This window comes from Coptis chinensis, chromosome 5 (genome assembly GCF_015680905.1).
Source record: "Coptis chinensis isolate HL-2020 chromosome 5, ASM1568090v1, whole genome shotgun sequence".
Lineage (NCBI taxonomy): Eukaryota > Viridiplantae > Streptophyta > Magnoliopsida > Ranunculales > Ranunculaceae > Coptis > Coptis chinensis.
The window spans coordinates 97,567,593-97,583,838 of NC_141460.1; the positions used below are offsets into that span (position 1 = coordinate 97,567,593).

The 16,246-nt window shown below is 36.3% G+C and overlaps 3 protein-coding genes across 3 annotated transcripts; 2 read left to right on the forward strand and 1 right to left on the reverse strand.

The window, feature by feature from the left end:
* Positions 1-622: 622 nt before the first annotated feature.
* LOC147500692 (uncharacterized) lies at positions 623-6,196 on the forward strand. The gene is made up of 6 exons (XM_086563669.1): positions 623-719; positions 813-1,424; positions 2,053-2,489; positions 2,538-3,561; positions 5,600-5,688; positions 5,900-6,196. The coding sequence occupies exons 1-6, from the start codon at positions 623-625 to the stop codon at positions 6,194-6,196; spliced, it is 2,556 nt and encodes an 851-aa protein (XP_086419795.1).
* Positions 6,197-9,875: 3,679 nt separating this feature from the next.
* LOC147500693 (uncharacterized) lies at positions 9,876-10,508 on the forward strand. The gene has a single exon (XM_086563670.1). It carries the CDS (start codon positions 9,876-9,878, stop codon positions 10,506-10,508), a length of 633 nt encoding a protein of 210 aa, XP_086419796.1.
* Positions 10,509-10,848: 340 nt separating this feature from the next.
* On the reverse strand, positions 10,849-14,562 carry GLYR1 (glyoxylate reductase 1). The gene is made up of 8 exons (XM_086562318.1): positions 14,170-14,562; positions 13,157-13,267; positions 12,966-13,067; positions 12,097-12,198; positions 11,890-12,005; positions 11,593-11,671; positions 11,347-11,517; positions 10,849-11,050 (listed from the first exon to the last, which is right to left on the reverse strand). The coding sequence occupies exons 1-8, from the start codon at positions 14,272-14,274 to the stop codon at positions 10,961-10,963; spliced, it is 876 nt and encodes a 291-aa protein (XP_086418444.1). The 5' UTR covers positions 14,275-14,562; the 3' UTR covers positions 10,849-10,960.
* Positions 14,563-16,246: the final 1,684 nt, after the last annotated feature.

Consider the following 16,246-nt stretch of genomic DNA (forward strand, 5'->3'; position numbering starts at 1 on the left):
TTGGTTCACCATAACTTTAAGCCGTAAAATGTATTAATAAGTTGATATGTTCTAAAATACATTGCCTGTTATTAGAACTGCTTTTAAAGTGTTTGCTCTGTATTACGTAAAAAATAAAAAATATGTGCTGAAAATGTTTTCTGGAAGGGTTTGGTGGAAGAGAAAAGACACTCTTTGCCGTCGATTTCCTTCAGATCATTACATTTGCTTATAAAAAACATTTTTTTTTTTTTTTTAATGGCTTTGTATACACTGAATGGTTTTTGTTTTATTTTGAGATATAGTTTAAGGTAGGCGTAGTTTCATTTCTCTGTGAAGCGAAAACCGTCTTGGAGTTCTTGGGTTTATCAGTTAATTTGTTATAATCATATGATGTTTTTGTATTCTTTTGTTGGAATTGAGTTTTGTTTTTAAATTTCATTTTATCAAAGAATTTGGTTGGAGAATACCAGCAGTTTTAGGGTACGATATGTTTTGCTAATTAGTATAACCCATGTATTACAAATTCTCAATTCTCATGTTCGTTGCTATTCAGATTCGGCCTTCTGAAGTCTCATTGTTTCTTTTGGGATGTCGCCTTCTACAACAGTTTATAGTTGACATGTGTGTCAAAATTGAGACGATGAAAATGAGATTTTATCGGGATAATCAGCAAACTATTAGGTCCGAGTTGTACCAAGGCATTCAGGATGCACTAAACTCTGGGGAAACACATGCAGGTACTTATATTTTTTAATGTGTATAATAGCATTATATTCACATTGGTTTCCTTCATTTATATAAAATTAAGAATTTGACCTTATAATGAATAGGCAACATTGGCAAAAGGATAATACTCCCACCTTCTCATATTGGAAGCCCTCGGGATATGCATCGCCGCTATCAGGATGCAATGGCTTTGGTAAGGAGGTATGGGAAACCAGATTTATTTATAACTGTAACATGTAACTCATCATGGCATGCAATTACTCGAGAAACAGAAGTTGGCCAACGTACACAAGATAGACCTGATTTAACTACTAGAACATTCCATTCTATTTTAGAAGAACTTAAGCATGATTTGTTTCGAAGACATATTTTAGGTAGAGTTATTGCACAAGTTCATGTTATAGAATTTCAAAAAAGAGGGCTACCTCATGCTCATTTTCTGATCATCCTACATGAAAATGATAAAATACACAATCCTGAGGATATTGATAAAATAGTTTCTGCTGAAATTCCCGATCCCAATACTGAACCTGATTTGTATAGTGCAGTAAAAAATCATATGATGCATAATGCATGTGGAACTGTTAATAGGAGTGCAGTATGTATGAAAAATGGTAGATGTAGGAGTGGATTTCCTAAGTCATTTGCACCTTCGACTTCACATGGTACTGATTCATATGCTACATACATGAGACGTGATAATGGAAGACATGTTGGTATAGGAAAATACACGTTAGACAACCGTAATGTTGTTCCATACAATCCTTATTTGCTATTAAAATATAGCTGTCATATTAATGTTGAGATCTGTTCGAGCATCACTTCAGTTAAATATTTGTATAAATATGTTTATAAAGGACCCGATCGAGTGTCATTTGGAGTTAGTACTAGACCATATCCGAAAGAGGATGAGATTTCCACAGTTTGTTAATGCCGATGGATCTGCCCCCACGAGGCTTTTTACGATTGTATAAGTTTCCTTTAAATGGCATGTTTCCTTGAGGTTGTTTCCTTGCGGATACATTTGCCAAATAGGCAACAAGTTTCTTATTATAGTGGTGAACTTATTGAAGATATATTAGATGATGAGCACAGACCAAAACCATGCTTCTTGAGTTTTCAAAACCAATCTTATTAATGAGGAGGCGCGCCAATATCTTTACTTAGAGTTTCCTGAATATTTTTATTGGGATTCCACTCGTAGAGAATGGGTTCGTAGAAGTAATAAACGTAGAACAATTGGAAGGATTGCCACAGTTTCTCCTATGGAAGGAGAACGATATTATTTACGTATGTTATTGTTACATGTGAGAGGTCCCACTTCTTTCAATGCTTTGCTAACAGTTAATGGTGTGCCTGTTAGTACTTTTAAAGAATCAGCTGAAATACGGGGTTTGCTTGAGAATGATGACAACATTAGAAGTTGTTTAAGAGAGGCTGCAAGTACACATATGCCTCTTTCTTTAAGGAGATTGTTTGCCACCATTCTTCTTTATTGTCAGCCGAGTGGAGTAAGACAACTTTGGGATGAATTCTACCCATTTATGATTGAAGACTACGCTCCACGAAATGATAGAAATGGTAATACTGAATTATTCATTAATCGTCTTCTGAAAGACCTTGATCATATTTTGTCTGAAAAACAAAAAAGTACTTCTAATTTTGATTTGCCCGAAATGACTGGGGACATTGATGAAGATATTGAATTAACACGTCTTATTATTGAGGAGAGATCTATACAAATCCCTGATGAAGACCTTATGGCAATTGGGGAACTTAATGTTGAACAAAAGTAGGCTTTTGATAAGATCGTTTCAGTTGTTAAACAGAAACAAGAATCTATTTTTTTCATAGATGGTCCAGGAGGAACAGGAAAAACATTCTTATATAGAGTACTCCTTGCATCTCTAAGGAATGATAACCATATTGCAATAGCAACAGCGACATCGGGAATTGCAGCCATTGCATTACCTGAGGGAAGAACTGCACATTCGAGATTTAGCATCCCTATAACTATTGATTCATTGTCAATGTGTAACATTTCTAAACGATCTGCGCTTGCCAAGTTTTTGTGTTATGCAGATATACTTATATGGGATGAAGCAACTATGGCTCATAGACATGCATTTGAAGCTTTAGCTAGAACCTTAAAAGATATCACCGACTCTAATCTCCCTTTTGGCGGAAAGGTTATTGTTCTTGGCGGTGATTTTCGTCAGACGCTTTCTGTTGTCCCACGTTCTACTAGAGCTCAAGAGATAGACGCATGTGTTGTCAAGTCATTCTTCTGGCCAAAAGTTGAGGTAATTTCTTTAACACAAAATATGCGTGCAAGAACTGATCCAATGTTTGTTGATTTACTTTTGCGTATTGGCAATGGTAATGAGCCCTATATTGATGACGATAATATGATTAGATTGCCTGATGATATTGTCATACCTTGGGCTGGTGAACAATCAATAAACGATTTAATAGATTTTGTTTATCCTTCATTAAGTATTAATGGATGTAATGATAATTACATTATTGACAGAGCAATTTTAACACCGAGAAATGATATTGTTGATAAACTTAATAATAAGGTGATAGGCCTTTTCCCAGGAGAAGAAAAGACTTATTACTCATTTGATATTGTTCCGCCTGATCTTCAAAACTTATATCAACAAGAATTTTTAAATTCAATTGCACCAGGTGGCCTGCCACCGCATCGTTTAACTCTTAAAAAAGGTTGTCCAATCATGCTTCTTAGGAATATTAATCCAAGTATAGGATTCTATAATGGCACAAGATTAATTTGTCTACATTTTTATGATAATACTATATATGTTGAGATTTCATCTGGACAGTTTAGAGGTAAGAGAGAGTTTATACCGTGTATACCTCTCAAACCAAATGTGAATGAACAGATGCCATTTAGTTTTACTAGAAAACAATTTCCAATAAAACTTAGTTTTGCTTTAACTATTAATAAATCACAAGGACAAACTATTCGAAATGTAGGTATATATCTTCCTGATCATGTTTTCTCCCATGGGCAACTATATGTTGCATTGTCAAGGTGTGTTTCACGCAATAACATCAAGATATTGGTAAAAAATGGATCCTTAAATAGACGTGATGGAACTTATACCAGAAATATAGTGTATCGTGACGTCTTGCTTTCAGAATACGATGATATGAGTGATTAATATTGCAAGAAAATAATGTTTATTCCTCTGCTAGCTTTAATATTTGATTGTATGCAATGATTCCTATGTGTCTTCTTAACGTTTCGAGTTAACCCATGACTACTTACTATTTTTTTCCTTGTTTTATTATTTTTTTTCCTACATTTTTTCCTATATTTTACTATATAAAATATAATGTGCTCTCTTTACATAGTGGCGTTCAGTGAACAATTGTATGTATTTATTCCTATATGTCTCATTTTTAAAACATTTAACCCATGACTACCACCATAATTAATATAAAAAAGTTCTTAGCTCCGCCAATGCAAAATCCGTTCTTGCATTGCTGGTCCCAAGCCCAGATAAAGGAGGAGGGAAAACAACTTTACTATGCTTTTCTATGTTCTTAATTGTACAAAGTTGCCATCACACGACTAATAGCTACGCCTTGGTTTTGCCTACTTGGCTTCTCGACAATATACATCAAAATGGTATCTATGGTTGGTGTGCCTGTAACAACTTTCCTGATGTTGTTATGGATTTTCAACTACACATTTACGGTGGAAAAAATCAAATTAGACAAACTCAACATGCAAGTGTGGGCTATCCCAAGATATAGTTTTCATGTTAGCTGTCATATTTCTTCCAATCAGCTTTTATAACTGTGATTGTGATTAGTATTTTAAGCTTAATGGTTCTTGAACTGTGTGTGTACGTACATAGTACGAGTTAGAGTCTCAAAAAAAAACATATCAATAGCTTGATTGAGAAAGCTATCTGGTATTTGCATTGAAAGGAACACTTGACCTACTAAACCCGGGTTAGTTCTATAGTAGCATCTTAAACCAGATACGATTTCTTTTTGTAAGTTATTATGTGTCGATTAATTGCATTATACTTCTTTCAAAAGGGGGAGGACCTAAACAAAAATGGATGGACAAGTTCTTCATGTCCAGGAGCTGACAGTTGTGTTTGCAGAGGAAACTAGAAAAAAACCTGGTGAGATGAGGGCAAGGGAACGATAGGGGTAAAATTGGGATTTATGTTTTTTTTAAAAACTTTGATACTGTATTTTCCTAGGTTTGTTGCTATGGTTCATGATTTGTTTGATATGTGTGTTGTGCAAGAGTTGTGATGTACGAGCATATATAACCAATTAGATATATCGTAGAACAGCTGTTATGCTTAAGGAGCAAACCCTTGATGTGTATTTGGGATTTGATTTATGCGTTTCCATACGATCAGTGGATTGTCCTTTTTTGGAATTCAAGTGTGTATAGTTCTATTTGCCCATCATCTAATAAGTTTTCTTTATATTCTCCACGTGATTACCTCTTACTTTTAAACTGTGCGCAGTTTGTTCAAGATATACAAGTCATCACATCTGCCTTTTGTTACATTAACAATTGATTGTGACTCTGAAGAGGCCAATAGAGTCAATGGTGGCACAGAGGATGGGATACGGACAATGTTTTCAGACTTAACAAAATGCAGCATCCTTCTTAACACATGAATTATAGCATCGATACACATTGGCATTGCTCTAATCAATGCAAGATACCTGCAAGTAAGAAACATTACTCTACTCCTACAACCATGTTATGCATGTATTTAGTTCGAGCCTAACACCATCTCAGCTATTCGACATGCAGAAACTACCATCGTCCCGCATACCGTTAGTCATATGGAAAGCTATTGACACAGTTCTGGTTTATGGCTTGCAGCTTCATATGGTAAAAATGTGATTATCAAATTACTTAACACTCGCATTTGGCCTCGAAACAGTAGTTTCAATGATAGAGCAATGATACCAGTGCGCTTAGGACATAGACATAGCCATAGCCATAAACAAATACAGCATTGTGATGGAAGTCCTTGGCCATTGTGGTTATCTCAATGAAGCAGAAGCTGTTTTTGAAGATATGAAACAGAAGAATTAGGATCCAAATGAACCTGTGTACGGTCTCCTGTTAGATTTATGGGGAAAGGCTTGAAATGCTGATAAAGCTCGCAGATGGTTTTAGGCTATGGTTGACGCAGGCATTTGCCCTAATGTTCCCACATGCAATTCTCTTCTTAGTAAATTCCTTCGGCCACCCCGGTTCCTTGATGCTTATGAAGTGTTTCAGAGTATGCTGGCTTTGGGTCTGCAACCTTCTTTACAAACTTACAAGTTGCTCCTCAGCTGCTGTACAGACGGCATAATTCATGGTAATATGATGTTTGGTCGTGAGCTCATGACAATCACTGGCCATGCTGCTCATGCATTTCTGGTGTCCATGCCAGCTGCTGGACTACATGGCTCATGCCTCCAATTGTAACTTCAAGCTCGTAGGGGCTCGGTACTTCAGCAAAGGAATCAAAACTGGGGATATAGACATGTGTTTGTCATTGAAGGTTAAGCCGAGAGACTTTTAAGGCTATGGAACGCACACATCCTCAACAGTTGCAGATAAATCTGTAATCACTGCACCACTCCTTCGACTTTATGATAGAGAGGAGATATTTAAGAGAAATTTCAAAGAAAGAACGACTCTGCAACACAATGTTGAAAAAGGTATGGTGGCTACCATGCTGCTGGATGGTTGAACTTGGTGGATGAGTACTGGGAGCGAGGGAATATGCTCGAGAGTCCAAACTCCAGAATTATATCAATTCGATAATGATAGAATGTATTTGAACGTATTGTAGATGTCAACTGATTTCTGATTCACTTTCAGTTTAGAACGGATCTGACGTCAACTACTATTAATCACTGCAAGGATCGATGAACTGACTGGAATAGCTTGTATCCGCTTCATCAAGGCTGCAAGGTCTTCTTGAACTTGGTGAAAATCGGTCACTTTCTGATCAACTACTGTGGCATTGTTGGCTTTGTGCAAAGGTGGGCGTCCTGTTATATCCCAACAAAAATTAGAACTATGATTTGTGCGCCCACAATACTCACAAGGATAAAAACCGCCAATACCACGACCATGGCCACTCCCTTGGTTACGACCACCTCCACGTCCACGACCGGCTCTACCCACTCTACCTCCATTACCACTACCAGAGGAGGGGTTGTTATTGCTACTTGGAGGGATCAATAAAGCCGCATTGTCATTGTGCTTTGGAAGAAGTGCAGTAATACGAGAAAGACGAGAATAAGCTTTAGACAGAGTAGGGAGCTTAGATTCAGCTTGAACTTGGGCTTTCACATTAGCAAACTCGGGACGTAGCCCAGATAAGAATTTTGAGACTCAAAATTCCTCTCTTTGTTTCTTCAACTGATTTATGTTTGTAGTAAGTGGGTGATAAATATTCAGTTCTTCCCACTTGCTACGAAGAGAATTGTAATATTCAGAGATAGACATATCGCCTTGAGTGAGATCAAAGATGTTCTCATACAATTGAAAGATACGAGAAGTATCCTGAGATTGAGAGTATGATTCTTGTAGATATTCCCAAATTTCCTTAGAGGTTTTGAAAAACCGCACTGTCACACCCCGAATTTCGACAGAATTCGAAAAAAACTACATTTGCTCCCGACTCTTCGATCTTTGAGGTGTGACGCACTCTCAATTCCCAAAAACCCATAAACAGTTTAAATATGCGGATAATTAAAAACCAATAAAAATTTCAATTAAACAAAAGTCCTCTTCATTACAAAAATTCACAAATAAGATTAGGTTACAAATCTCTTTTTAACCCTCTTTAGTTATAAATACAACTGAAAATCTATATCACCTCAAGGGAAAACAAAACATATCCTGAAATGCAATGCTAACGCAAACCACAAGCAGCAACCAACCTTCTTCAACATGAAACTTGTCAAGACTTATAAACTATGTTCATTTAATAAACACACCCGATAAGCAAACATGCAAATCGGGTCAGCATTATAAAAATGCTGGTGTGAGTAGTCCTAAAATACAAATTATACTAATACAAATATATACACAATCTATAAGGCAGTTAGTTCCTCCACCGAGGCGCCTTAACTTCCAACAACTAATATGACATCCTTAAGTACAATAAGTAAGGCAGGTAGTTTCCCCCACTGAGGCGCCTTAACTTCCCACTAACCACACAACAAACCACACGCATAATAAAAAAACATTTAGTTCCTCTACGAGGCGCCTTAGGTTCTAACTAAACTAATAATCAGCCAAGCATATTCTATACTTACCTCATTTCATGCTCAATTACAGAGTGGGTCATCTCTGCTCAAGTAATTAGTTTGACCCACCCTTCTACAAAACCATATACAATAATATATTTAAAGATATATCCTTAACCAACATAATGCTTGAACCCAATATATTCAATAAAACATTGGCAGAATGCTTGAGTGATCACTATAATATAACAACACCCGTTCCTAGGACGGGTTCGAAAACTAGTATATATAATAGCAGTCCCTTTTGCTGCGCTATGAGGGTGTCCACGTTTGCAAATTTTAAGTACCATATTTACTCACGAAAAAAACGAAGAAAAAACTGGCGAACAACTTATAAAAAGTGTCCCACTTAAAATCGAAAACAACATTAACCCCCAAACTACTCAAGAATTGGAAACTCAAAAGTTAGAAACTCTGATCAAAGCTAAACCTAAAAAACACTACGATTTAAACCAAAAAAAAAAACTTTGATACAGAAAAATCCTTTGTACGCTCCGCCCTCCCAACTTCTCTCTCTCTCATCTCTCCTCTCACAACTAGACAAGAGAACACATTCTACGTGTACAACAATCCATGATCAAAGTGCTCCAAGTAACTAGCGGGTCTTGCTGGGTGTCATGGCGTGCTCTGAAGGGTGCCACATGTAGATTGGGGTCTTAAGAATTCTTTGATTATTGTTTGAAGGTGCTTGGTGGGAAGGTCTTGGATGACGGAAGGATGGTTCTTTTGAGGTTTTATGGATTAGTGTTGTAGTGCCACATATAAGACTTAGGTTTGAGTCTTACTATACTCTATTTCAGTTTTTTTTAAGATAAATAATAAAAAAATACACTATTTCCATATAATTTTATTGGAACTAGACCAGACCCGAATCCGATAATGTCCAACGGGACCTAGACTAGGACTTGGACCTTCTAAATGTAAATACAATTTGGACCGGACTTGGACATAAGTGAGTCCTGTTCAAGTCCGGCCCGTTGACAGCCCTAATTAAAAACAAGAAATTGCTAGAGGAGAAGAAGATTACACGGGTAGTTTCTTCTGTTTGAACTTTTACTTTTCCATTCTGCCGCCCCGTTCAAGTGGCGTAATATGACTTTGGAATATCAAATGTCGGTAAAGTTTGGAATATCAAGTGGCCAGTGGGTCACTCTTGTTTTTGTTTTTGTTTCGTTGGATGTCTACCATGGCTCATCTATCTCATAACATCTCTACCACCTCCTTACCATGACTCTAAGTATGTGTCTGATCTCATTATACACTCCTCTAGAAGTTGGAACATCCCTCTTCTCAACTATCTCTTTGACACTCACACTAGTCAGTTAATCCAAAATATTTATCTTTCTAAGTATCAATTAGAAGATAAAATCAAGTGGAATCTGACTAAAAATGGCAAACACTCTGTCAAATCTATGTATCATAACATCAGTGCACACACATCATCCAGCACTCATACAAAAAGCAATCTTGCTTTTTGGAAAAAAACAAACTGCCCCCGAGCATCTCTGCATGCATGGAAATGTTATTATGACTGTCTCCCTAATAGAGTCCACCTGGCAAAAATTTTCTTTATCCCTGATAAATCTTGTCTTCTCTGCAACATGCAGCCTGAAAGTATACATCACCTCCTCTTATGTTGTCCTGTTACCAGAAACTTATGGTACTTTTCTCCATGGCATCTCAAATTATCTGTTTTTGAAAATTTACACATCACACAATGGATAGACCTATGGTTTAATCCACCATCAACATGGCCTATAGAACCGGACATCTGGACTGAGTTCTGTCTCTATCTAAATCGCCATATATGGCTTGAAAGATGCAATGTCTTGCATACCAAAATGCAACCTAACTTGTTTAAACTGCAGATGTTAGTCAACAAGTTCTTCCAATTACCTACTCACTTGGAAGTCAAAACTCCTATAATTCTGAAGGGCCCAGTGATTCCCAAACAGGCATTTTGGACTCCACCATATTCCAATTTCTTCAAACTCAACACTGATGCTTCCTTTGTTAAAGGGAAACAATCTAGCTATGGCTATGTACTTCGAAATTCTAAGGGTGATTTTATTGCTGCAGGACTTGGGCATGGGTGGGACCTCACAGCAGAAGATGCAGAAAGCCAAGGAATGCTCCAAGCAATCATTTGGAGCAGGAAGTTCAGACTAATGCAACTGGAAGTTGAGACTGACTGCAAAAATGTCAGCTCTTTTTTGGAGAAGGGACAAGCCAATATCTCTTGGACTTCTCAACTATACCTTAATGATGCACTATCTAATTTGTCATTACTAGACAAAGTTAGCTTTAAATGGGTCAGCAGGACATGTAACAAAACTGCTCACACCATAGCTGTTTTTGGGAAACTACACTCTAACTCTGCAGAATGGATACTAAACCTCCCTGTATGGCTTAGGGACATTCTGCGAGAGGATCGAGTGACTGTAAATCCAACCTCTGTAATACTTCCTTCTTAATATATATATACATGATGATGACTATCAAAAAAAAAAAAAAAAATCTCATGATTGTCCAGAACAGTGGTAAATGTCAATCTTAAAAAGCAAATATTCTTGGCACGATTTTGGGACACATCTAAATAAGCTAATAATAGCCTTCTATCGATTTTTCGAGAATTATTATATCATTGAATTAGGGGCATGGCATTAAGGGAAGGAAGCAGAAAGCCATCATATTCCTGAAGTTAACGAACTGAATATAAACTTAGGTGGGGAGTACTACGCTACTCTTTTTTCACACTCGTATTGACAATTTGACACTTAAGGCCATTTTGCTTAGGAGTAGAAAACAGAGAACTTAAGCACAAAAACACAATCTACTAACAGGATTGAATGTATTACTTCAAACCAGATCTTTATCAAGTATGTCTATTAATGTGCTTCCGTTGAATAACATATATAAGTGGACTTCAATCTGAGCGTTCCTGCACCTTCACTGCCTCATACACAGCTGAGAAATCATTGTCCCCTAAACCCAGGCTTCTGGCCTTCTTAAAAGCCTACACAAGATATGGAAAAAGGAAGTCTGAGAATATAAAATTATTAAGCTGTAAAAACATTGGTTCTTATAATAGATAAAAAAAAATTAATTACTTAGAGGCATTCACTGCAAAATGACTATTTTTCCTATTGTAGGAACAATTGGTACCCTAGCAGAAAATTCAAGCAACTGAACCTCCAGGTCACTTTTTTGTGTTATTTGTGTATTTGCTGCTTTCTCCTAGTATTCTAGAGGTCTTGATTTAGTGAGGCCAAATTGAAGCAGAGGAAACAAAAAAAAAAGATGGAACAAAACCTCGTTAGCTGCAGCGGCAACTGGCATTGATACTGCAGTCTCATCTCCAAGAGCAAGAGCCAACCTCATATCCTTCTGCTGATGCTTTAACGGAAAAGCAGGTGGGTAACTGTTCTGGATCATTCCTGGTCCTTTCATCTTGAACATTGGATTAGCCATGCCACCCAAGTCCTACAAGATAGAAACATAGGATGGTTGGCAATGTTTTAGTTAGAACTTATCGAGTTCAAGGAATTACTATCTTACCAATACATCAAGTAACGTTTGCTGGCTCAGTCCACTTTTGTCTGCTAGAACAAGGCCCTCTGAGAATGCATTCATCATACTGTATACCAAGAGAATGTAATTAATGATGGAATATCACTAATAAGATTCAGCGAGTAGCTGTAAGGAACAAAATTGACTATACAACCATGGCTGAGCCAAAATCGACTATACAACCAATAAGTAACTCCATAATCTACAAATCCAACCAAAGAGTATGCTACTCGCTAGCTTCTATGTAATAGTCACAATATGTTTTGTTTTGAAGAGAAACACTACCTGCCCATGATCATATTCACAACGAGTTTCATTTTTGCTCCATTCCCAACTTCCCCTAAATAGAAAGACTTCTTTCCCATGACATCAAAAGCAGGGATTGCTTCCTCGTACAGTGACTGCAGTAGCACCAGGTAAGAAGAGCACATTACAGGATATCATATCCTAGAAATGTAATGCAAGTGAAACTTTAGGCCTGTATTGACTTACCTTCTCCCCAGCAGCAAGAATAACAAGTTGTCCATCTTCAGCAGGTTTTTTGCTACCGGAAACTGGAGCTTCAAGGAAGTATCCACCTTTTTTGGTAATTGCCTGTGGATACCATATAAAATACTGCATGCTCACTATTCGTTTTCATTCTAGCTGAACCCATAAGTTGTCTTGGATGCTACGCAAGAAAATGGTAGATTATTACATGAGGGTGCTAATTACTAGGCAAACTTCTGTCTTGGAAGTGGCTTCATTCACTGGTTAACCTTTCAATTGCCTTATCTTAACAAAATCTAGTAGCCCTATTCAGCTATCAGAAGTTTGTTCTCAGGGACGAGGCAGGGAGCAAAGCGTTAGGTTTCTCAACTAACGCCTTGGGGCCGCCTTTGACAATGACTTGCCACTGTTTTCACTATGATTAGTGCCTTGGTCTCCAGGAGCCACCTTATTTTAGCCACTATAATCAGAAGTACGCCTTGGTCTCGGTGGCTCCTTGCACCCTTTCTGACAGCATATTCACAACCTCATTCAGTTATAATGTGCAAAAGGAGCACTTGAGATTCAGCTTAAAAAAATGGATGGTAATTTATAGATCATAAGTAAACCTCGTATGAACTCTTATTATCCAATCTGTATGCAACTGAAATGAGAGCTTCTTAAAGTAAATGAGTTAATCCTTCATACAAATAATCAGACATATCAACTTTCAAAATGAAACCTCATTTTAGCCAATTTTCGAAACTTGGGATTTTGGAATCAAATTAATATATAAGAGCAAGTTGAATAATGGTGTAATATAGAAGATCTGAGAATTAAAAACTTTAAAAAATCAAACCAAATTAGGATTGCCATTGGCATGCAAGTTTTACCTCACTGATCTTCGACGAAGTATCGGCATCAACTGTTGACATGTCAATGTAGCATTTTCCCTCTCCTATTTGCTCAAGCACACCATCTTTGTCAAAAACCACCTGCAAATCTTCCAAAAGTTGCAACTTGGTGACCCGTACGAAAACATTTGATGTGACAAAAAGTAGAAAACAAATAATTTCTCACAAACCGAGAGAGCAGCAGATGGATCAGATAGCATTCCAATTGTGTACTTGCACTTCTTGACTACTTCTGCAGGGGTTGATCCAACAGAAGCACCATGCTCGAGAAGCTCATCGCACTGCAAAAGTTATATAAAGTTGTGAAGATGATTTGATGAAAGAAGGTAAAACGATTCTATAAAACTATAAACAATGATATTTGGGTACATACATATAAGCGAACATTCTGCTGATGATAACATTGCTTAAGATGTACTTCAAGCAAAAAAAACTAAAGTAACACATTGGTCATTATATTAAATAGCATACTATTCCTTCAATATTTTTACAGCTCAGACATGAAACTGCACAAATTTTAGCACTTCATGTACGACCTACAGACCATCTGCTCATTGAATCCCCCCCCTCCCCCCCCAATCCCTCTCCGAGACAAGATAACCACCATTGCAAGTCCAGGTCTGTGACATGATAGACGAAACTATTGGTGACTTACAACTGCACAAAGAATTACCTATCCTACATTCTTTGAGAATTATCATTCTAGCATATTTTTGCTAATTCTTTAGAAGTTACAACTCCATATTTCCAAGACTTGTACAACCAAACACAAACTGCTAAACTCCCAAAATGATTGTAATTAATACTTTTGTCCACTTGGTCAAGTTCACGAAACAGATAAGTAGAGATCATGGATAGTCCAACATGTTCCACTTTGACACACATGATGCGCTGTTAAAAAGCATTTAATTAAACACCTACATATTACATTATGTCCTTTAAGGTTGTTACGGTGGCACGGTGCCGTCTTGGTATATATCCATACAACTACAACATCATAACATGAAGTAGATTCAGACCAAATTCCACCAAAATCATGTACATGCAAACTTTTGCTTCATACCAAGGGTATGCTGCTCATAAATCACACATAGTATATACATAACAAAGGTAATTCTCTAAATTAGCAAATAATATAATAAGATTAAAAAACACGCACAGAAAAGTGATAAGAGTGATTGACCTTAGATAGAGTTCTGTTCCAGACAGTGAGTTTAAATCCATGGCGTAGGAGATTAAGGGCCATGGCTTTCCCCATTATCCCTAATCCTAAGAATCCCACCTCCATATTCCTTGTTGACTATTTGAGGCTTACTGAAAATATAATTGGTGTTGTTCTAACTTCTTCTTAGTATAAATCGAAATGAAGTTCGTGTGTGTTTTTTTTTTATGTTCTTTAGTTTTGTGTTAAAAAAGATTCCTCAGTCATTCCAAGATTATAAAATGGATTCGGTCAGTGTCTTCCACGTAAGTGTTTTCTTGTCTTATATTTCTTGGGCCCCACTAGTATGGATTAGTTGTTTGGCCAGCGAATAGAAAGCCTGAAATTAATGATTAGCTATTAAATACTTTTTAGCCTATAATCTTTCTTGCCACTTTAATCTCTTGCTAAAAAAAATATTTTTAAAGATGAATAAAAAAAATACATAACTCCATTGTTGTATTCCACTCTCACTTTTCTCACTAGAAAGTAGGCCCGTGCATACGCACTAGCTATTTTAAAATTTTGTTTAACAATCATAACTATACATATATAAATTTTCTAACAAATCGTGATTCCTATTTTTGTCGCTAACCCGTTTTAATTTCATAATAAATTGGTTTAATTAAGTTTTAAAAATCTGTTTTCTAATTGGGAGAGAGATCCCATTTTAATTTAAAAGTGTGATTTCCGTTTCTAATAGAATAATGATTCTCGTTTTAATTAAAAGTGTTAGATTTTTCTTTTTCTATATGGGAGGAATTTCTATTGTAATAGAAGAAAGATTCCCGTTTTAATTAGAAATGTTAAAATTTCTCTTTTCAATAGTCATAATTCCTATTTTAATAGAAATTGATGATGTGAAATTTTAAGAGAGCTAGAAAAATATCCCTTGTGGGAGTTTTAATATTAAGATATAGATGTAAAAAAACCTATTTTATATTATAAATAAATAACATAACAATTTATTGACATTGTGGTAGATTTAATGCCTTACAATCTTCCCATCAGGCATAAAAGGGTTAGTAGACTTATTATGACATTAACATCTCCAACAATCATATACGCGGCACATCAAGAAGGCCCATTTCCATTAAGTTCTCCAAAGTGAGATTATATGTGTTTTTAGCGTATAGTAGAGTCTCTAAGACTTCCCGACTTCCCCATTGGATGGTTTGAACTTCTCTATTAGTTTTATGGTATCTGACAACACATAAAAAAAAAGTGTAAATGTTTTTTGTTTTTTTTAATTGATAAATAGACTGATCGATCAAGAACCTCACCATGAAATATTACTTAATTTTTTTTATCCAATCAAGAACTATAATAATAACAAACAATTTTAAGAGTATAAAGAAAGATCCTTGTTCTCACCATGAACAATAGGAAGATAGTGCATCCACCTAGTCAGTGAGTAGTCACAAATCCTAAGCATGTGAGCACAGGTGGGCATTGGGTCAAACGGGGCCGACATCATCCTCTGGTTAATGACTACAATAACATATCTGCGAGAGTGCTTAGGTATGAGATTGGCTGGAAGATGGATGAATACAGTTTGAAGCTGTTGGAAAATAACAATCTGTTTTGGTATGATTTCTCATCTTGATTTTTTTTTTTTTTTTTAATATCAAATTGGATAGATAGTCTGTCGAATTCAGCATGATGTGGAGCAACCTTTTAAGAAAAACAAGCGAGACCTTGTACTAGATGCCAATAATGATCTAATGTGATATTTCTACAGTTTCACATCATTAGAGGTGAGTGAGGTCACTTGAGTTCATGGTGCCAATTGATATTTAGTTTTTTGCTATAGTGGAATTTATCCATGATGTGAAACTTAAGTGACCTCACTCATATCTAATGATGTGAAAATGTAGAAATATCGTATTAGATCATTATCGTATTATAACATTATCACACTAGAACATTGTGAACCTCACTCTTAAAATTGTTTGTTATTATTGTAGTTCTTGATTGGATAAAACAAATTAAGTAATATTTCATGGTGAGGTCCGATCCCCGGTCGATCAGGACCGATTAAAAAAAACAAAAAACATTT